At 39.6% G+C, this 22,900-nt stretch overlaps 1 protein-coding gene across 1 annotated transcript in view; it reads left to right on the forward strand.

The window, feature by feature from the left end:
* The window catches only part of sspo (SCO-spondin), a 138,349-nt gene that overhangs the window by 52,798 nt on the left and 62,651 nt on the right, over positions 1-22,900 (forward strand). Inside the window, exons 58-85 of the mRNA XM_059327455.1 lie at positions 454-612; positions 1,516-1,680; positions 2,537-2,728; positions 3,084-3,206; positions 4,026-4,155; positions 4,411-4,536; positions 6,111-6,202; positions 7,460-7,663; positions 8,820-8,990; positions 9,141-9,396; positions 9,965-10,011; positions 10,163-10,333; positions 10,856-10,990; positions 12,140-12,276; positions 12,366-12,460; positions 13,905-13,954; positions 14,161-14,331; positions 14,852-15,022; positions 15,108-15,187; positions 15,297-15,466; positions 16,555-16,601; positions 16,722-16,922; positions 17,849-18,019; positions 19,147-19,347; positions 19,927-20,038; positions 20,199-20,419; positions 21,057-21,209; positions 21,941-22,107. Of these exons, the coding sequence (XP_059183438.1) occupies positions 454-612; positions 1,516-1,680; positions 2,537-2,728; positions 3,084-3,206; positions 4,026-4,155; positions 4,411-4,536; positions 6,111-6,202; positions 7,460-7,663; positions 8,820-8,990; positions 9,141-9,396; positions 9,965-10,011; positions 10,163-10,333; positions 10,856-10,990; positions 12,140-12,276; positions 12,366-12,460; positions 13,905-13,954; positions 14,161-14,331; positions 14,852-15,022; positions 15,108-15,187; positions 15,297-15,466; positions 16,555-16,601; positions 16,722-16,922; positions 17,849-18,019; positions 19,147-19,347; positions 19,927-20,038; positions 20,199-20,419; positions 21,057-21,209; positions 21,941-22,107 (4,118 nt within the window). The remainder of the gene's footprint in view (positions 1-453; positions 613-1,515; positions 1,681-2,536; positions 2,729-3,083; positions 3,207-4,025; positions 4,156-4,410; positions 4,537-6,110; positions 6,203-7,459; positions 7,664-8,819; positions 8,991-9,140; positions 9,397-9,964; positions 10,012-10,162; positions 10,334-10,855; positions 10,991-12,139; positions 12,277-12,365; positions 12,461-13,904; positions 13,955-14,160; positions 14,332-14,851; positions 15,023-15,107; positions 15,188-15,296; positions 15,467-16,554; positions 16,602-16,721; positions 16,923-17,848; positions 18,020-19,146; positions 19,348-19,926; positions 20,039-20,198; positions 20,420-21,056; positions 21,210-21,940; positions 22,108-22,900) is intronic.

Consider the following 22,900-nt stretch of genomic DNA (forward strand, 5'->3'; position numbering starts at 1 on the left):
ATGACGGAACAATTCTTACCTATTTTTTGTTCAAACACTATCTCATTGTACACAAAATGAACCCAGATTGTGTACATTGTATAGTAGTTGAATTGTGCAATAAAAGCTTGTGTATATATATATGTAAAAAAAAAAGATAATTCTCACTGTGCTGCACTTTCAAAATAAAAAAAAGTAATTGTGCACAAAAATGAGAAATGTCATTGTCGTACAAAAATAGTTGTTATTGTTGGTAAGTCTCATTGTTTCAATCAATGTATTTGTATCTTCCAAATATACTTAAATTAGATTTTTAAATAACCTAAAATAAAGGATTTGAATGCTTAAATATCACCTTTGGCGTTTTTTAATGTGCCCTCTGATTAAACACTGGCCCCTGCTTGGCCCCCACAGTTAAACTGTTCTAGAACCGCCACTGCCAACTTCTATTATTGTGTTCCTATGTCTTACCAGGTACCACAGCCAGACCAGCAGTGACTTCACGAGGCCCACAGGTGCCCAGCCCCTGTTCTTCCAAGCAGTTCTCTTGCGAAAGTGGGGAGTGCGTTCACCTGGACCGCAGATGTGACCTGCGGAAGGACTGTGTGGATGGATCTGATGAAAAAGACTGTGGTAAGAAAAAAGCCCTGCATCACACTGCAAAAACCAACTGACACAAAATGAGAAATAAATAACGAGAATTAAGCAAATACATGCTTGAAACAAGTAAAATGATCTGCCAGTGCAGTAAGTGAGTTTTTCTTTGTCAGAATTCTTTAACCCTTTGATGCACAACATATTGACACCTCTTCTAATTCACAACATCCAAAATGACCCTCATTCATTCCCCATGTTATTTAATGCTTGCTGTGTGTTTCTGTGCTCTATCTTTTGATATAAACTTATTTTATGATTGAATATTCCAAGTATTCTTTAAATATCTTGTTTTTGATAAAAACAGATCATTATTTCCATTTTGCTTCTCATACTTTATGAAGGAAAAAAGTTTTTGTATTATTAAATAGCTTACTACTTGGCTAAGTAGCTTGCTAAGCTAACTACTTAGCTAACTTCTTGGCTAAGTAGTTAGCTTAGCAAGCTACTTAGCCAAGTAGTTAGCAATGTAATAATACAAAAACTTTTTTCCTTTTTTAGCTAAATACTTAGCCAAGAAGTTAACTCAGTATTTAGCTTAGCAAGCCACTTAACTAAATACTTAGCCAAGAAGTTAGCTAAGTAGTTAGCTTAGCAAGCTACTTAGCCAAATACTTAGCTTCATGTTTTTTGCAGTGCATCCTCAAGACCTGGAAAGTGAAGCCAAGTGCCTGACTCCACTGGCTTCAAAAAGAAGTCAAATTGTATAGAAATCTGAGAAAATGACCGTACCTCTGACTTGATTTATGAGCTTAGTAAACATTGTCATAAAGAGTTAATGGTCCGGTGACCCCCATCTCTTTAAACACTTGATGGGCCCACTTCAGAAGTGGTAATAAGACTGAATCCCAATAATTTTGTGATTCCTCTCTTCTCTTCTAGTGGACTGCATCATGTCCCCGTGGACAGCATGGAGTGCATGCAGTGTGTCCTGTGGTCTGGGCTCCATATTCCGACAGAGGGACATAGTGAGGGAGGCTCTGCCTGGAGGGGCCTGTGGTGGAGCTCAGTTTGACAGTCGAGCCTGTTTCCCTCGAGCATGTCCAGGTCTGTTCTCTGAAACCAATGTCAAACTGAGTTAACGGTTATCTTGATCTCACTCTCATTCTCATTCTCAGGCCCCGTTTACACGAGGACGCTTGCGGGTAAAAAACCAAAATATTTTATCGGAAGTGCCTTTCGACTCTGACTTTGGGGCTTAAAAACGCAAAAATCTGAAACCACCCTCCAGAGTGTAAAACTGTAATTCGCTCCGCCGTAGCGTGTCCGTCTACACTGCCAAGACGCAAAACTCTGCTCAGATCTGCTCACATCACGTATGCGTTTACGTCACATACATGCTCCAGTACAGGGAAATAAACAAACGTGGGATTATTTCCATGCGTCGGCCCTTCAAGCTGCTCTGGCAGCTCTAATAAAGGAGTCTTTCCACCAAATACCACAGGATATGTACAGATAGTATTAGTGAACAGAGAAGGATCTGGAACTACCTCTATCCCATTTTGGATGCACCAATTCGTTGGAGGCGAGCCAAACGGCTTTGGACGAGACCTGGGAGATCTAGTGGATGGTGGAGAACTTTGTGGAAGGAGTAGCTGATGAAAATACGTGGTGTGAAAACTTCCAGATGCCCAAAGATGCTCTTATCGCTTTAAGTGATGCCGCCTGGCACCCAATCCAATTCCACACACTTTTGCTGCACCGTATGCACGCAGATTTCCTCCCGAAAACACTTGTCTAAACGTGAAATAAAAAGTGACACAACGCCACTTGCGTCTTCTGTTCACAAGACGAATGGGGCTACGTTTACATGATGACGGTCATCATGTAAACGTAGCCCCATTCTCATTCTCATTCTCATTCTCATTCTCATTCTCATTCTCTCTCAATTCTCCTCTTGTAGTTGACGGTCACTGGTCAGTGTGGACAGAATGGACGGAGTGTGATGTTCAGTGTGGCGGTGGTGTCAGGCAGAGGAACAGAACCTGCTCCGCACCTCCTCCCAAGAACGGCGGGCGTGACTGTGGGGGCATGACCCTGCAGAGCCAGAGCTGCAACAGCCAGCCCTGCTCCAAAGACATCGGCACACAGACAGGTTCACATTGTCTAACAGTAAATTCTGTGTTGATGTTCAAAGTTTTCAGTTTTCAGAATGGTAGTCCAATACTATTTACTAGTGATGGGCGAATGAAGCTTCATGAACCATTTTCTTTATTTTCTGAGCCCACTAGATGGCGCACTCTGTTCACCAAAGACCTGAAAGCACATTCAATTACCATTGCTTGAGACTTTTTCTTTAAACCAAGTGCGCCATCTAGTGGGCTTGGAAAATACAGAAAATGGTTCATGAGGCTTCATTAGCACATCACTACTATTTTCCTTAATAACCAGATTGATTATAGAGTCTGTAAATGGCTGAGTTATGTCCTTTTACCTTATTGGTTGTTCAGGCTGTGTCAACGGCATGGTGCTGGTGACTGAAGCAGACTGCCAGGCTGGGAGGGTGGAGCCCTGTCCTCCAACCTGCTCACATCTCAGCTTGACCAGCAACTGCACAGCAGCATGTATACTGGGTGAGTAGAGTGATGCCATTGTTTTTTTTAAATATATTTTTTTAATATAATGCATATAAATATAAATATAAATATAAATATCAATATAATATAGATAATGTATAAATATACCCAGTGTCACAGTGAATGAATAGCTTCTGGAGTTTAACATTGTTCTGTTTATATGGCTGGGAGATATGGACCAAAAGTCATATCCCGATATATTTAGACTGAATATCGATATACGAAATATATCCTGATATTTTTATTGCAAAGTGAGAGCAAATGTTCAGTCAGATATGACATGTCACAAGTAGTTTCTTTGAAACTGTTTATTTAAGTGAACATAAATACTGTATAATAACAGGAGTAGCTTTAAAAAAAACCAAAGCTCCATAAAGAAAGAAAAAAAGTTTGAACTACATTGATATATGCGATATGGTCTAATTCCATATCAAATTTAAAAATATATCGATATAAAAATATGCTCCTGTTGTCCAATTGTCAAGATAAACAACATCATATTTTAGACATGGATTTGTGTGTTTTGGTTTAGTGTTGCTAAAACCAGGTCTCTTGCTATTCAAAGTACTTTAAATTGAGTAAATATTAGCTCTAGATAATTTACTGGAAATTTCCAGTCGTACTAAATAAATTGTCTTTTAATTGTTGCCTGACTTTGATTCAGAGGGCTGGCAATTTCATATGCTCTATTAAATTATTTAGATGACAAAGCCAGACATTTTTCAAAGCCACGAACCTGTACTAAAGCTTCTGGAACAATAGTTGCTCACCTATTCATTGAAATGCTGATTAAGATATAAATTCCGTCTTCTGCAGGGTGCCGATGTCCTCTTGGTCTGTTCCTTCAGGAGGGGCGATGTGTGAATGCCAGCCAGTGTGTCTGTCTCTGGGACGGACAGACACTGCAGCCAGGACAGACGGTCAGCAGGGACCAGTGTACCACATGGTGAGAGACAGCTTATTTTTTATTTTCCACTTTGAAAGAAAGCCTCTTTTTAATAACTGATGTTATTTCTAAAAATGCAAACAAACAAAATGTTTCTAAATAAATCACTCAAACTGTTTTCTCTCTCTTAATTGTTCAGTTGTTGGAAAGCTCTATTTTAAATTACATTCCAGGCAATGTCTTGGACCAGTTGACTGAAAAATATCTGAATGTAAAGAAACATTTCAATAGAAACACATGTTTTTGTCCCACCAGTGTGTGCAAAGATGGACAAGTAACCTGTGACACCTCCCTTTGTGTGGCAACTTGTCATTGGTCGGGCTGGTCGTCATGGTCACCATGTGATGTAACCTGTGGTCTGGGGCTCCAGCAGCGCTACAGGTGAGTCTGTTTAACTCAATCGATTTGTAATGCTACCTATACACCAGAAGACTTTGAAAATATTTGGAAAATACTCCTGGAAAACTATCTGCTCACATCTAAAGACAAGTGTTTAGACAACTGTGAATCTTGCAGGGTCACTATATTTAAGACTACAACTAGATTCTTTTAGCATTTTTTCCTACCATGCAATTTTTTTTCACATCATGCTCTGAGTAAAAACTCACAAATGGAGGAGAAGCAGCTTTTTGCTCCAGCTGCTCTAGTGTGTGCAGTGGTTTGTGTTGAAAAAAACTACAACAAAAAGAGTGAGACACTCTGAAAGCTGAATAGGGTTTCTGTTTTTCTGACATGAAAAGTTACTATTTTACAGTAAAAATAGATATAAGGAAGAATAAAGGAAAGGAACATTTAGAAATGAATTCATGATATACATTTATGTCCTATTTTATGTATCAGCTCTATTAACTTTCATTTAGTTGATCATACATTAATCATCGATTATTTATTATTAATGTAGGCTATATATTTATTCATACATTTTAACTGGGTCTCCTTACTGTTCTCTTTACTAAGAAACATCTAAATATATGACATCACTATATTTTTATTGAGGCATTATTGCGATGTTCCTTTTTCCTGGTGAAGTGGTTTTACTGGCCGGTCTGGAACCGGGGACCTTTCCCCTGCTCATCTATTGGTTGGTGATTGTGTTACGTCACTGAGACATACGTTTGATATGATCCAAACCCAAGACTAGGAAAAGACTGATATAAAAACAGAGCAGATTACTACCTTAAACTGAACCATGGGGATGACGGGAGCACCGTGACTCCAGTAAAACTCCTAGATTTACTAAAGACTTTCAGCTTTTAGTCTGGGACTGTGGAGATCTTTTGGTGTAAGCCCAGCATAAAGTGCCTTACTCTTTGGAACACTCAAAGCTATCAGGTCTTATCTCCACAACAGAAATGTGACTATACTAAATTTAATGTGTTTTGGAGTATTTTGTCCCTTTTTTAATAGTTTTTTTTGCCACTTAAAAATCTTTTTCATGCCATGTTGGTATCATTTTTTTTCAGCACAACCTCACCGATATGACCTGATAGCATTTCACTTTGTCTTTTTTACTCTAAAGAAAAATCATTCACAACTTAGAATCTGATTTTGAAAATGTTTTTTTTTCTTTTAAAACACAATCATGCTCAATGAAGAATTTTAAGTGTTGGTTACAAATATAACATCAGAGGCAAACAGAACACACAAGGAGGATGAGGATAACATCTAGTTCTATATGTTGATGCTAAATATATTTTACCTTATCTCTGGTTTTACTTGGCCTATCATCATTAAACCAAAACTGGTATGGCGGTTCAAGACAGGGAAGCTGACGGCAGGGCTTTGATTTTACGTTGTGACGTCATGTAGAAGTGATGCACCAGTGGACTCAAGAGGGATTTTAATCAATAATTCTGCACTTAATCTGTACTTGCTGTTTGCTGCTGCAACAACCCAGTTTCTCTAAAAGTATCGTTACTGTGAGATAATTTGCATTCTTCTATTTGTCTCCTCAGGTCTCCAGTGAACCCAGCTGGAGCGGTCAGAATCCAGCCCTGTCCAGGAGACTCCTCGGAGGCCCGCCCCTGCTCCAGGCCCTGCCTCCCTGGTATACCAGCTCACAACCCAGGCACACAATAGTAACATTGATAATGTTTCACAGTATGGTTTTACTGTGTCTTTCTGGGATTTTTTACAGCAGAAATCTGCCCAGTAGTACCCAATTTATACAACTCCAAGAATGTTTAGGAGCTCCAGTAGAGATATTCAATTACAATAAGCTAAATTGGCACATTTTACTGCTTTAGAAAAAGGGCGTGGTTTTTGCCTTTAACTGCATGGGATTGCAGGAAGTAGGCATGTGTGTTACTTAATTTTGGAGCGTTAATTCACCCCCTTCCTGTCAGATATCAAGACATGCACAGAGGCTACAGAGTACAGAGGCTTGCAAAAGTTTTCATCCCCCTTGGATGTTTCACCCTTTTGTTGCCTTTTTTACATATGAAATCATGGTCAATATAATTTGACCTTTTTAGAAATAATTTGCAAAAAAAACCTCTTTAATATCAAAGTAAAAACAGATTTTACAAAATAGTATCAATTGATTAAAAATATATAAGGTCAAGTAAATGACTGCACAAGTATTCATCCCCTTTAAAATAACTGACCTAATTCAACAAAGTTCCAGCTAGTTGATGCAGCAGAGTCACAGTTAGTGGAATGGAGATCACCTGAGTGCAGTTGATGTGTTTCAAGTGATTATAGTATAAAAACATGTGTGTCTGGGAGGTCCAGTCTCTGGTTCATCACTATTCCTGCTAAAATTGAAACATTAAGGCCTAAGAACACCCCCAGCTACTCAGAGAAAAGATCTTTGAAAAGTACAATAATAATATTAGTACGTAAAGTATTTGTAGCACAAGAGATGGCCACAAAAAAAAGTCCAGCTCACTGGACATCCCACAGATTTCAGTTAAACCATCATTAAGAAATGGAAGCAGTATGGCACTTCCATTTGCAAATTCTTTTTAAAAAGGTCAAATTATATTGACCATGATTTCATGTGTAAAAGCAACAAAAGGTTGAACCATGAACATGAACACAACATGAATATTTTTGCAAGCCACTGTACGTGGTACATCCCTGGGATCTTCTAGTTTCATCTGATTACAATAACTCCTCTAGCTTTACAACTGAGTCAGCTACAGCCTCTGGAAAAAACAAAACTTTTTTAATGAGCAGCAACTATAGTAAAGCCTTTATTTTAATACTTTAAAACAGGTCTCAGACCAGTAATCCAGTCTTGTAAATCACTTGCATACTCATTGCCTACATTGTATGATGTCTGTGTTGTCGTCTTGTGCAGTGCAACCAGATGGAGTGTGGAGTAAATGGACCAGCTGGTCAGAGTGCAGCAAGACATGTTTCAACCATGTAGATGATGTTGGAATCAGGCGACGTTTCCGCAGCTGCAACCACACGCTCACACTTTTCAACCACACGAACACGGACCCTGTCTGTGATGGAGACAGTGAGGAACAGGAGCCCTGTAACACTGTACACTGTCCAGGTATGACAGATGTAGATACCACATTCTGGCTGTGTCCCAAAGTCAAGGAAGGATCCTCAAACGGCTGAATTTAAAGGATACTACGTCATCAACATCTGCTGGAGGACTGTCCCAATGTCTAGGATCCTCCAGAGGACAGAGTCCTTCTTCTGCCCAAATTCCAAGGATGCATGTGTGTATCCTCCGTGTGCCCTGAGTACCCATAATGCCTTGCGCACACCGGTCTACCGCAAGTTTTAAAAATGGCGAGCAAAGAAAAAGTGACGCCGGCGACGCAATATGAATTTAAATATAGTATATATAAGTATTTCCAGTATTTCCAGTTTACACTGAATATTTGTTATCACATAACTTACAAAACTTGTGATCCAAGTCAAGCACAACATATGCACAAATAAATGCCAGAATATTTAGCTAAAAGATAATAAACATCATCTTGATACTTTACCAGTTCTGTTAATTGATGCCGTCTCAGTCGGCTAAAGTTATTAATTGTTAATTCATAAATATGCGTCAGATGATGATGTACTATGTGCAAAGTTAATACGCATCTATGCCATTCAGAAGGTTATACATTTGTTTATTGTGTTAACAGGGACCGACCGTCCGCTATTATCCTTTATTGTTATTTATAAATAACTACTATTGTATTGTACTGTAAAATAAAATTTAAAAATCACTGAACACATCTCCATGGTGAGTTATACCCCTTTATGAAACTGAGTAGCGGCCAAATTCAGCCTGGATCAGTGAAATATTCAGGTTTACTCCTTAAAATCTTTTTTTTTTGTTGTTGCTAAATTTCGGATTCAACCTTAAAGCATCTTCTTCCATTTCCACTAATATGTGTCAGAGTGCTGATGCCAAAGCCACATCATGTCGTGAACTGGTTTTGAAATTGCAGCGCTAAATTTAAGCAGGATGTCCAGTTACACAATGACGCACACCAACACACTGAAGGCTGTTCCATTTGTGCGTTATTACAGTGAAAGGAAGGACTCTGGCCTTGTCTCTGGAGGACCCGACTCTGAAGGAAGGATCCTACCAAGGAAGGATCCTTGACTTTGGGATACAGCTAATGTTTCTGTTCCTTCCACTCTGCACAAATGATGTTAGGACGAAGACTTAAAAGCTGATTTGGGTTGTATGTTTCCAGTGAATGGCGGCTGGTCAGCGTGGTCATCGTGGTCTCAGTGTTCATCAGAGTGCGACTCTGGCGTCCAAACAAGAGGCCGATTCTGCAATTCACCCTCACCACAGCATGGGGGCAGCAGCTGCCCCGGGCCACACATACAGACAGCAGACTGCAACTCCCACCCCTGCTCAGGTACTGCATCATGGAATAACATGTAAATAATGTTGTATCTGATTGCATTATATCTTCACTTTTTCCTGTTTTTTTTCTCACCCCATTAAATAAATCTCTGTGTGTGCATGTGAAATATTCAGTAATATATTCCCACTCGCCTCCTTGCAGGTGTGTGTCCAGAGGGCATGGTGTACATGACATCAGCCGAGTGTGAGGCTCATGGCGGTGCATGTCCGCGGGTGTGTTTAGACATGACCCCCACAGAAGTACAGTGTGCCACCGCCTGTTACGACGGCTGCTACTGCGCCCCGGGCTTCTACCTGCTCAATGGCAGCTGTGTTCCTCTGGCAGAGTGCCCGTGTTTCCACCAGGGGGAGCTGTATCCAGCGGGTGCCTCCCTACCTGTTGATGCCTGCAATAACTGGTACTGTTGGCCTGTGTTCACAATATAATTTTTTTTTATTTTAAAGTAGACAGTATTTCTAAAAAATTAAGTTCAGATTGATCTGATCAGATTTCAGATCAGATTTTCCTTTATTGTTATTGCACAGAGTAACAAGTACTACGACAACGAAATTAGCCATCAACCCGTCCAAACGTATACTTTAAACACACATACAATATGACAGAGGTGGACAGGACGGAGGGAGAGATGAAAGAAAAGAAATACAGCACAACATGAGGAGAGGAAAGGAGGAAAAAACAATGAAAAAAACCTTGGCACCATAAGCACATACTCAATACACATCACAACATGAACTTTTTCTTGTGAACTTTTTTCTGATTATTTTGACTATTTTCTCATTATTTTGACTTTTTCGTGATTTCAACATTTTTTTGTCATTATGACTGTTTTCATGTGACTTCAACTTTTTCTTTTCATTTTTACAATTATGAAATTATGACATGCCATATTATATTTTGAGTGCTGGATTGTAATGCAACTTCTTAATTTAAACGTCACTTCTTATTACATCATGTGTCTCAACCAGCACCTGCACTAATGGAGAAATGGAGTGCAGAACAGATCCGTGTCCTGGTGAGTAGTTTTACCATTATGAGCAGTTTTTAGTGCACATTTACTCATTGACCCCATTATCTCTTGCTGTTTAAGTCTTTTCTTCCCTCTTCATTTGTCTCACATTCCCTCTTTCTCTTTCTCCACCTTTTACTGTGTGTGTGTTTCTCAGTGGACTGTGGCTGGAGCAGCTGGACGCAGTGGAGCGCCTGCAGTCGAACATGTGATGTTGGTGTGAGAAGGCGGTATCGTTCGGGAACCAATCCTCCTTCTGCTTTCGGGGGTCGTCCCTGCAAAGGGGACAGAGTTGGGATGGATACCTGCAGCATTGAACCTTGCTTTGGTGAGGAGAAGTACTTGGTTGCAAATGTAATGTAAAGTTATTTAACTCCTGTGTGCATTCAAATAAACTAAAAACGAACCAGAGGTTAAAATACAAAGATAATTGATATAGTTGTTGTGTGCAGGGTTCGTACGGGGGCTTTGAAATCCTTGAAAATGCTTGAATTTAAATGTTGTCTTTTCAAGGTTTGAAAGTGCTTGGATTTTGGATAAAGTGCTTGAAAATGCTTGAAATTATTTTCTCTTGCAATCTGACTATAGATAATCACATGTTCAATGGAAAAAATAATAAATTGTATATTGAGATTAGCAAACTGTACTCTTGGTTGTTAAACGTGTAAAACCATCGCTGTTGGTATGGTTGAGTGAGATTACCCCTTTAAGCATGTAAGTTCTTATCTAAAACATGCAACTTACAACCGTTGTAAGGTCCTGGAAAAGCTTGAAATGGACCTTGAAAGTCCTTGAAAAGTGCTTGAATTTGACCACTGAAAAAGTGTATGAACCTTGTGTGTGTCTGAAGGTGTAAAGGAGCCATGGACTGCATGGTCAAAGTGCTCAGTGACGTGTGGAGGAGGTTACAGAACCAGAACCCGTGGTCCCATCCGCAGCCACGGCACCGCTCAGCAGTTCAGCGCCTGTAACCTGCAGCCCTGTGGTACAGTAGGACACACACGTCTTAAATAATGGCATCTTTTATATCAGAATTATTGAAGTGGAAATTTTTCCAGAAGACCATGCATTGTACAACGTCTGTCCAGTTGTGGAAAAAGTATTCAGAATCAGCCTGTATTGTCATTGCAGTAACAAGTACTAATACAACGTAATTTGCCATCAACCCGTCCAAAACGTATAAAACACACATACAATATGACAGAGGTGAACAAGACAGGAAGATAGAGATGAAGATGAAGAAAAGGTAAAATACAGCACAACGTGAGGAAAGGAAAGGAGGAAAAAAAACCTCGGCAACATAAGCTCATACTCAATACACTTCACAACAAAAGTAAAAGTACTTATACCACACAGTGAAATTACTCCACTACAAGTTAAAGTCCTGCATTCAAAACTTACTGAAGTAAAAGTACAAAAATCAGTATCAAAATGTACTTACCTAAATATCAAAGTAAAAGTACTTGTTATGCAGAATGAACCACTCACACATACAGATTGTTTTACATATTCTAAATATATTATTAGATTATTATTATTGATGTACTTATGTGAGCAGGGTTTACATTTTTTAAAGGCAGGGCTAATTCTAACTACATAATGTACTTTTATGAGGTTTAATTAAAAAAAAAAGTTTTTCATGTTAAATCTTGAGCTGAAAGTAACTAAAGCTGTGGACTAAATGTAGTGGAGTTAAAAGTACAATTTTGCCTCAAAATGTAATGAAGTAGAAGTATAAAGTTACATTTGTGGAAATACTCAAGTAAAGTACAAATATCAAGATTGTACCTAATTACGGTACTTGATTAAATGTGCTTAGTTACATTCCACCACACACAATTCATTCAATGTTTTATCATTTTAATTCACTGTTATAGGAAACTACAAAAACAATAAAGGTAATGTTTCTTCTAATATATAAAATTCTACTCTGTGAAGCATGTAAAAATGCATAATTATAATAATAATAATAATAATAATAATGCATTTTATGTATATAGCACTTTACAGGGTACTCAAAGATGCTATAATTAAAACACAGTTAAAATGCAGTTACATCCAGTTTTTATGCATTCAGATTTCTTTTAATTGATGTTTTCCACTGATCTGTGCTTGGGCTCTGTCACTGTGTCAGGAGATGGCAGGGTGTGTCCTCGCGGCCAGCAGTGGACGCAGTGTGTGAAGGGAGCAGTGTCATGCACAGACCTCACAATGGACCTCAGCAGGAACTGCACACCAGGCTGCCAGTGTCCACATGGGACTGTCCAACAGGTGGGTGCGGTGGCCAAAAACAAACAGGTGCACACAAACATATTTACAGTAACTGTGCTCATATTATTGATGATCCTTCACATTTCCAGGATGGTGTGTGTGTGCGGGAGTCTGACTGTCGCTGTGATTTGGATGGAGAACAATACAAACCAGGAGACATTGTGCCCACAGACTGCAATAACTGGTAACTAAAAGTGATATTATTCTTTCATTTCTATATGAGCCATAATGCGTTTAATCCATAGACTGTATATAATTAATGGACGTAGTCACCGTGATGTCACCCATTGGTTTATCGCCCATTGAAAACATCGAGTTCAGCGTTACACTTGTTGCGTTGTATGGTCTATATAATGTCATAAAATGGAACAATTTTGTTTCCCGAAGCCCAACTTAACACCCAAAGATATTCCATTTACCGTCAAAGAGGTGTAAAAAAACAAAACAAACAGAAAATATTCACACATTCATATTTGAATTTCCCTTAAAAAAGACCCAATTTGCTTAATTGATTATCATACAAGTGGAGGATTATCTTAATACTTGGCAACTAATTAATTAATTGATTAATCTTTGCTGACACCATAACAACTTGATAATGTTATGTTGTGTTTTTAGCTTGTTGTGCTGCCCCCAAGTGTCCAAAAACAACCAATCAAATCCAGGAGAAGTCTTTAGCATGGCTAGTTAGCGAGCTAGCTAACCACGCTTTCATGATATATTGGTCAGAAACATAAACTGTATATAAATATTGGACGTAGTCACCGTGACGTCACCCATTGGCTTGTGGCCCGTTGGAGGCATCGAGTTCAGCGTTACACTCGTCGCCATCTTGCGTCGCCATCTTGTTTCTGATACAGGAAGCAGACCATATCTGGACTGTGGAGGAGGAGAGGGATCTGATCACTGACTACAGTCTCTCTACACCTCAACCTGACTGAGAGAAGCTGCTGCTAATTCATGTTAGCATTAACTGGAGCGTTAACTGGGATGTTAGTTTTGGCTAGCAAAAAACAAAAACAAAGTGTATGTTACTTACCTCAGAAAACTGAGCAGCGACTTCTTGGAGTGTCTGTTTGTCCAATCAAACGCTGAACAAGACATTTTTACTGAACAAAACGTTCAAATAAACTGTAATTAAGTGAAAATACAGTGAAACAGTCAAAGTTATGAGACCAAACCGCTAAACGTCCTTTTTTATATCTATATAATGTTATATATAACTTTATTGACATGTCGCCTTGGAAACACATTGCTCTCGCCCCAAATCATACGATTCTTTATCTTCTATTTTCTTCTAAATGGGGCCATTATTTGAACTATTAACATCAAACTGTCTTGAAGAAGATTTTTTACTAGTGATTGAGACTATATTGTTGTCCTAAAAAAATGTTCTGAGGTAATCAATCAAGTGAGAAGTTTTCTCATTTTGCACTGAAATTAATGGACAGAATTCTTTTGCAGCCAAACCTAGCGCCCTCTGCTGGAATTATTGGTAGAATGCAGCTTAAGGCACTTCCTGGTTTGCCTCCCTGCTTAGACCCGGAGGTTGCCGCCTGGTTTAATCCCACTTGGATATAAAGAATTGATAAAAATCATGATTTCATTGGTGTGTGCTTATGTTTCAGTACATGTGAAGCAGGGAGGCTGGTAAACTGCTCTCAAGTCAGCTGCAATGGTAGGCAAAAAACACTGAATATATCTATATACAGGCACTTTAAAAAAAAAAGTCATATCATTGTTTCACTTGTTAATTTTTTAGAACTTAAATAACCTATTTGATTGAAATGAAGATTGCGTATATTTTACCTTTCACCTCATTGTTCATCACTTCATCACATCTCTTTTGTTCTCTTTCCTCCACATATAAAATTCTCTCTCTAGTTGACGGCCAGTGGTCAGTGTGGACTCCCTGGGGTCAGTGTTCCGTGTCATGTGGAGCAGGTCTCCAGTCTCGGTACCGGTTCTGTTCCAGCCCCCAGCGCTCTGGCAGTGGCCTGCCATGTCTGGGCCCTCACAGAGAGGACCAGGTCTGCATCACCGCCTCATGTGACCGTGAGTTTGTTTTGTTTATTCACGTTCACTCCTTGTGTGTTTAACTTTCCTATTTGCACATTTCAGAGTCAGCGTCAGAGAGTCAGATTTTCCTTTATTCTCATTGCACAGAGTAACAAGTACTAGTATAACAAAATTAGCCATCAACCCGTCCAAACGTATACTTGAAACACACATACAATATGACAGAGGTGGACAGGACAGGGAGACAGAGATGAAAGAAAAGAAATACAGCACAACGTGAGGAGAGGAAAGGAGGAAAAAACAATGAAAAAAACCTCAGCAACATAAGCACATACTCAATACACATCACAACATGAACTTCCATACAAGCAACTTTTAGTGCAGTTAGACCTCTTAGTGTATTTTTTTAAGTGGTCTGTTTGTACACTCCTGTATGACTTTCACTAGTTGGGTGAATTGACTGATCTTTATTTATTCTTTATTTACTGCGAAGTCTTGTTTCATTTCTTTTCTTTTTTTCCCACTATATCCTCATGATGTGCTGTCTTTCCTTCAGGCGACGGTGGCTGGGGTCTGTGGAGTAACTGGACTGAGTGTACCAAGTCTTGCGGTGGGGGGATTCGAAGCCGGAAGAGAGAGTGTGACAGTCCCAGTCCAGAGGGGGAGGGGAACTACTGCGAGGGGCTGGGAACCGAGGTCATAGCCTGTAACACTGACCACTGTCCAGGTACAGAGTGTGTTAAATGTAGATGAGCTGTGAATGTGTGTCTGTGTCGGGTGCTGACACTGTGTCATTATGTGTGTTTTTACAGTCGCCCCATGCTCACAGGTCCCAGGCACAGCGTTCAGCAGCTGTGGCCCCTCCTGCCCTCGCTCCTGTGATGACCTGGCTGTGAGTATCATGACTCCTGTTTCCACCTTATAAAACTGGTTTATATTACTTTGAGGATAAAAAAGAAGAATTCTAATGATGATAAGGAGATTTTCATCCTGTCCCTCAGCATTGTGAGTGGCAGTGTGAGCCAGGGTGCTACTGTACTGAGGGAAAGGTTCTGTCTGCTAATGGGACGGTCTGCGTAGAGAGGGAGGACTGTCCCTGCCTGGACCTCAGCACTGGACACAGGCTAGAACCAGGGGAGTCCACCGAAGCCCCTGATGGCTGCAACAACTGGTCAGTATAGAGATAGAGCGCACTTAAACCCTGCGACCCACCAGGGCAAACTATCCATTTTTCTCCAGTTGACTTTAATTTAAGGAGCCTCCTTGTCAGTTCTGTCTGATAGCAAACAACAGAAAACGGTCTAAAAGCTGCTCTGTGGTGAAATGCACTATCAAAGAACTCATAACTAAGTTTTTAAAATCTGACAAATCGAAAAACCTTACTTTTGGATTCGACTAGTGGTTACAGACATCTTCAAATGTGAGACATCAGCAGTTACAACGAGGAAACTGTGTGATCCTGAAACTCAGTATATTAAACGTTAACGTAGGCATGCAGTGCATTTTGTTACTGAGTCATATATTTATGTAAGTTAAGCTAAAGCATTTGGCACTATGTAACTTGTGTTGTAGTAAAATGTTGACATTTTGTTAGTGTTTCAGCTCATGGTTGTTTATTGTGGCACAAATAGTTCCCCCTTCCGATGGGTGCAATGCAAAAAAGATGTGTCTAAAAACAAGATAAAAACACTAAATCTGAGGGAAATGATCTTGCTGCATGGACAGATAATTTCACTTGACAAGATTTCTTAAATTAAGTTAAGATTAAAAATTAATTAATTAATTAATTTCTTAAAATAGGAAATTTACTCTTAAAAGAAGATAAATTAAAGCTGCAAGCAGCGATGAACTGGCCCGAGCAGAGTGCACTGACAATTATTTGTTTCTTACCAAGATAAAAAAAAACTTTAGATTTAGAAGTGTTACATAATTTATCTTGTTTTAAGAGTTAATTTCTTATTTTAACCGTTCAACATGCTTGTTTCTAGATTTAACAATCTTAATTTAAGAAATCTTGTCAAGTGAAATTAAGATAATTTCCCTCAGATTTAGTGTTTTTATCTTGTTTTTAGCTCCTCTTTTTTGCAGTGTGTGTTCTTTGAGAATTACATGTGACACTCGTACATAATACGTGACGCTTCTATAATACACACTCCAGGAGCCCATACTGCACATGCATGCACTGCATAATTTTTTTTTTTTTAAATCCACAAAAGAAGTGACAGAATTGTAATTTTGTTGGTCTTTCCTTTGTTTCAGCACCTGTGAGGGTGGAAAGCTAAACTGCACCAGAGACCCCTGTCCAGGTGACTGAGACCAGCTTTTAATCTCTGTTCGTGTTCAGTCAAAAACAACATGTAAAGCTTGACTTTTTAAACTTTTTTTGGCTTGTGTTTTTGACTAGTTTTGCTTCTGTGTGTTTCCAGTGTCAGGTGGCTGGTGTGAGTGGTCAGACTGGACTCCGTGCTCAAGGACCTGTGGGGCAGAGTCAGTGTCCCGCTACAGGAGCTGTGGCTGCCCTGAGCCCAAGGCGGGAGGAATGTCCTGCTCTGGGGAACAGGAAATACACAATGGGGTTGGAGTTCAAATCCAGAGACAGCCTTGCCCTGTCATCACCTTCTGTCCAGGTACAAAACCACGACTCATAAAGACACAATCTCAGCTAGCCTCATTTGAAATTTAGGATGTTTCTTTTTTAGTTACATTATTTATTTAGTATTTTTTGTTACTGGAGAACAAAAACAGATTAGGTTAGATGTAGTGAAGTGACAACGAAGCTTCATGAACCATTTTCTTTATTTTCAGAGCCCATTAGATGGCGCTTTTTGTTCAACAAAGGGCTTTAGTGGCTTTTTAATGCCTTTCATTAGTGATGTGCCAATGAAGCCTCATGAACCTTTTTCTGTATTTTCTAAGCACACTAGATGGCGCACTTGGTTTAAAAGAAAAGGCTCAAGCAATGGTAATTCAATGTGCTTTCAGGTCTTTTCCCTCAGATTTAGTGTTTTATCTTGTTTTTAGACACCCCTTTTTTGCAGTGTAGGAATCTGGCTTGTCGCTGGTTCGAATTCAAGGACTGACAGGTCAAGAGCTGAAGTGCCCTTGAGCAAGGCAACCAATGCTCCACACAGCCCTGGGCGCACAGAAATGCTCCTAAGCATTGTGTGTACTAGTGTGTAAAAAAAGGATGGGTTAAATGTAGTGATGTGCCAATGAAGCCTCATGAACCTTTTTCTGTATTCTCTGAGCCCACTAGATGGCGTACTTGGTTTAAAGAAAAAGGCTCAAGCAATGGTAATTGAATGTGCTTTCAGGTCTTTGGTGAACAGAGTGCGCCATCTAGTGGGCTCAGAAAATAAAGAAAATGGTTCATGAAGCTTCATTCGCCCATCACTACCTTTCATTCTGTTGCATTCTGACCTAATTCATCCCTTGTACCACCTTGATTTTTTACTCTCCTGCTTCTTTTTTTGTATCTACATGTCTCTGTCTTTTCATAATTCCCATTTCTTGACACTGCTCTCTCTGTTTCCTCTCCTCACCCTCCCTCTAGTCCATGGTTCCTGGAGTCCCTGGTCAGCATGGTCGGAGTGTGACGGGTGCGCCGGCTCATCCAATCGCACCAGGCAATGTAGCAGTCCTCCCGCCAGATTCGGTGGGCTGCCCTGTCTTGGAGAGAGCCGGCAGAGACGTGGTTGCCATGACAACGTCACTGTCTGCTCAGGTCAGCATAGTAAAGGACTGTATATTAACTGTGTTTATGTGTTTCTGGATAAAAAAATGAGAAATATAGAGTGAAAACTGAGTTCTGGTGAAGTTTTGGAAAGAAATAAAGAGAGGCCTGACAAGAAACAAGGTGACACCCATTAGGTGGTGAAGCCTGGGAGAATGACAAGAGACTGCTTGGGAAAGGGATGATTAATGCACTCTCTGCTTCGATTGAACTCTGTCTGCCCTTCCTTGTCCGGCTCCGTCAGAATGAGAACAGGGGTTACTGATAAACAGCAAGGTGACAGGCTGCTGCACTGCTGTGATGCACTAACAGGGCTGCACACACACTAGACATTCATTTTATTAGGCTGACAGTTTAACGTTTTTATCTTTTATCTGTCTCTGTTAAAGCATACTAGACCAGTGGTTGTCAACCTTTTTTCAGTGATGTACCCCCTGTGAAATATTTTTTCAGCCAAGTACCCCCTAACCAGGTCAAAGCATTTTTGGTTGGAAAAAAAAAGACTTAAAAACAGAGTGCTGTGCCATCAATGTCTGATTTATTAAAGTTTGGAACTGATAAACACATACAAAATTCAAACATTTGAAAAAAAAAAATAATTCAAACATTTTAAATGTTAATAATCCATGACTAAATTTATTGCAAATATTTCTCATCACTAAAATACAGTGATTTAAACTACTGTAGTAAAAACAGTGAGCATATAACCATTTAAAACTATAACTGCTACGCTTCAACCAGGACTCCATCTTTGAGTTTTCAAGTGATTGACAGGTGATGCCAGGTGGCATATGACAGGTTGGGTCCAACCATACTGGTATGGGGGACACTCTGGGTTTTTAGGATCATGAAATTGAATAGCCTACTGAATATAAAATTCATTTTATGAACATATATTTTCCTAAAATATTTGTTAAATAATTATTTTTAAAGGATTTTTGCATGGATGCTACTTTTTAAATGGATATTTTAAAATATCACGTACCGCCTGGAGTGCCTTCACGTACCCCCCGGGGTACACGTACCCCCATTTGAGAACCACTGTAGTAGACCATAAAACCTATAATTCCCCACTCTGTTTGTTCTCTTCAAAATGTACCTTGTCCTGTATTCTGCAGACTGTGGTGGAGGCCAGGAAGAATGGCCTTGTGGGAAGCCCTGCCCTCGCTCCTGTTCCGATCTCCATGGCGACACGGAGTGCTTGGACTCCCCTGGGTGCAGCCGGACCTGCGGTTGTCCAGGTGACATGGTCCTGCAGGATGGAGTGTGTGTGGCCAGTGAGGAGTGTCGCTGCAAATACCACAACAGCTCTGCTACAGGTGAGATCTACAATTTGTGGAGTCTAAAGGGAGTTAGATGCAAGGTTATAATAGTTTTGGATTTTTCATTACTTTTGGTTTGAATTTCGTTGTGAATTTTTGTTTTGAAATTCAGTTAGTTTTAATTAGTTTTTAGAGTGAGTTTGCTAGTTTTAATTCATCTTTATCTTTTGGAGAATGCTTTTCAATAATGGGGTATTTGTTGGGTGCAAGATTTAAAAAAGTCACAATAAATGTTTCCTTTATTTCCTTTGTCTGATCCATCTCAGCCCCAATAAGTTTACTAAGTCATAAAAACAAATAGATTGAATAGATTTCATATCAACCAAAATCTAGGTATGAAAAATGTTGACAAAGACAAAAACACTATAATTTTAGTTAGTTTTAATTAGTTTTGTAACCACATAATACAGTTTCAGTTAGTTATCATTTATTTAAAAACTTGTTTTTATTTTTATTTCAGTTAACAAAAGTGTTTTTACAATTCTAGTATTTGTTAACTATAATAACCTTGGTTAGATGAAGTGTTTACATCAACTGTGTTGGACTATTGGGCTGTAATTTTTGTCTCTGATGTAGAAATGACATCCAGCGGGCTTGATTCCAGTAATGCATCATGGGTATGGCCTGGTAGATCTGACTGGCAGTTTGCAAATCCAGGAGACAGCATCATCAGTGACTGCAAAAACTGGTATAGCACAACTGAATAGCTCTGAAACATGTATATTCATGTATTTAAATCAAGTTATTTTAAGAATACAGGATTGAATTTGTGACAATGTGAAACAAGATCAATATCTTTATTTCCTTTTTGCATGTGTTTTTTTGTTATCTTTATCACTTGATGTCAGTTCTTGTGAGGCTGGGGTTCTGCAGTGTCAGTCAGTCCCTGGTTGCTACGTTGATGGTGGCTGGAGCCAATGGGGGGCCTGGACTGAGTGCTCGCTCTCTTGTGGAGGCGGAGTCAAGTCCAGGAGACGCCAGTGTGACAACCCGTCCCCTCAGAGCAGTGGGAGGGGCTGCCTCGGACTCGCTGAACAGCAGAAAGACTGCAACATACACCTGTGCACAGGTAGTCCTGTCTGGCCAACCCAACTTGATACACTGTAAAAAAAAAAAGTGTCTAAAATCAAGATAAAAACACTATATCTGAGGGAAATGATCTTGCTGCATGGACAGATAATTTCACTTGACAAGATTTCTTAAATTAAGATTGTTAAATCTAGAAATAAGCATGTTGAACTCTTAAAATAAGAAATTAACTCTTAAAACAAGATAAATTATCAAACACTTCTAAATCTAAAGTTTTTTTTTATCTTGGTAAGAAACAAATAATTTGCCGGTCACTCTGCTCGGACCAGTTCATCGCTGCTTGCAGCTTTATTTTATCTTTTTTTAAGAGTTAATTTCTTATTTTAAGCGTTCAACATGCTTATTTCTAGATTTAACAATCTTAATTTAAGAAATCTTGTCAAGTGAAATTATCTGTCCATGCAGCAAGATCATTTCCCTCAGATTTAGTGTTTTTATCTTGTTTTTAGACAAACCTTTTTTGCAGTGTAAAATTATCTTCCTCTGAGCTTTTCTAATATCTAAAACAGGTGTTGGTTTCAGAGATAAATAATAAAGAGTTGTTTTAATAGATATACAGTTTTGGGGATTAAATTAAAGGCATTGTATTATATTTTTTACTGTGTTTTTGCTTGCAGACTCGGTGGGCCCCTGGCTCCCCTGGTCTCAGTGGTCTATGTGTTCAGTCAGCTGTGGTGGAGGACAGCAGGCCCGCTCTCGTCTGTGCAGCTCTCCACCCTGCAGCGGCCTCAGCCGCCAGAGCAAGACCTGCAACACTCAGGTCTGCCTTGGTGAGTCCTGGTTCCCTGAAGAATATGTTGCTGTGGCAACAAAGTTATATTAAATGTATGATCCTGGAGTATCTTTTTTTATGATTCATATTTTAGTTCTCAATAAACATTTTACACACGCACATATGAACACAGCAACAACGTACAACCAGAGAATAGCAGCGGATAAAGAAAATATAGGTAAATAAGCAAAAGGAAGCATACTTCAATATATTTGCATGTTAGGTTGTATGGATACCAAAATAATAGTCATTAAAATAAAAGACAAAACAAGAAAAACAAAACAAAACAATCTTGCTAATTTAGAGTGGAAAAGCGCCAAAAGAATATGTAGCTAGTCACAGTATATGGAGGAACAGTACACATAGTCAGCCACATCTATATACACCACATCTAAGACACTCTAATCAACTTCCGTCCATATAGGCATGAAAGCGCCCCCACTTCTGATGATAATGCTATGCTAATACAACGTATTTACCAGCCTAAAAGATACATTTTCCAGTGCAGCCAGTTTTCCCAGTAGGATGTACCACAGAGATGGTACCGGTGCAGTGGGGGCTTTCCAATTCCTAACAACCAGCTTTCATCAAAGCATAAGTGCAGTTTGAACCCAATCAGATTGGGATGGAGTTAAATCCTTCAATACTGTGAATAGATGTATAGACTTGGAATGATAATCTGAGTATCTTTAATCTGTGTCTCCATGCTGATGTTTTGTTTCTCTGCAGAAGTGGGCTGTCCTCCTGGCAGGTTGTACAGGGAGTGTGAACGAGGTGAAGGCTGTCCATTCAGCTGTGCTCAGGTCAGCGGCAGAGAAGGCTGCTACTCCGATGGTTGTGAGGAAGGTTGCCATTGCCCCCCACACACCTACCAACACCACGGTGCCTGCCTGCAGGTGGGTTTCCCTTCATCTCAGCTGCAAAGAGTCGATAGTTAACACATTTCCAAACAATTTAAAGCATTACTGAATTTAAGTGCAGTGGTGTAATATAGTATCTGTAATATAGTAAGACGTGTGTGTAGTGAACTCCTGCTAGGCCTCTACTTTAATTTAGTCTTGTACAGACCCCTCCATACTGGATGATGCTTTTGATTCCTGGTCAAGAAATGGGATAAGTGTAATCAATCTCTGAAGAACTCTGGCATAAAATCATACAGAGAATGTATTCCTCCTCACTATGCCTCAGACATACTGTAATTCAGTTTAAAATGTTACATCCACTTCATTAGGCCAGAGATAGATTATCTCAAATCAAGACTGATCTTGACCCTGCATGTAATCGATGCAGGCAAACATTATTACATATGTTCTGGTCAAGTCACAAGTTGTATAGATTTTGGAAATCCTTTTTTGAGATCTTATCTAAAGTGTGTGAGAAAACAGTAGACCCTTCTCCATTAATCTCACTGTTTTGTGTAGCTCTAAATTGCTAACACAGACTGTATATAAATAATGGACGTAGTCATCGTGACGTCACCCATTGGTTTGTGGCCCGTCATCGTTACACTCGTCGCCATCTTGTTTCCGATACGGGGAGCAGACTATATTTGGACTGTGGAGGAGGAGAGGGATCTGATCACTGACTACAGCCTCTCTACACCTCAACCTGACTGAGAGAAGCTGCTGCTAATTCATGTTAGCATTAACTGGAGCATTAAATGGGAAGCGACTCCTTGGAGTGTCTGTT

Source organism: Centropristis striata, chromosome 23 (genome assembly GCF_030273125.1).
Source record: "Centropristis striata isolate RG_2023a ecotype Rhode Island chromosome 23, C.striata_1.0, whole genome shotgun sequence".
Taxonomy (NCBI): domain Eukaryota; kingdom Metazoa; phylum Chordata; class Actinopteri; order Perciformes; family Serranidae; genus Centropristis; species Centropristis striata.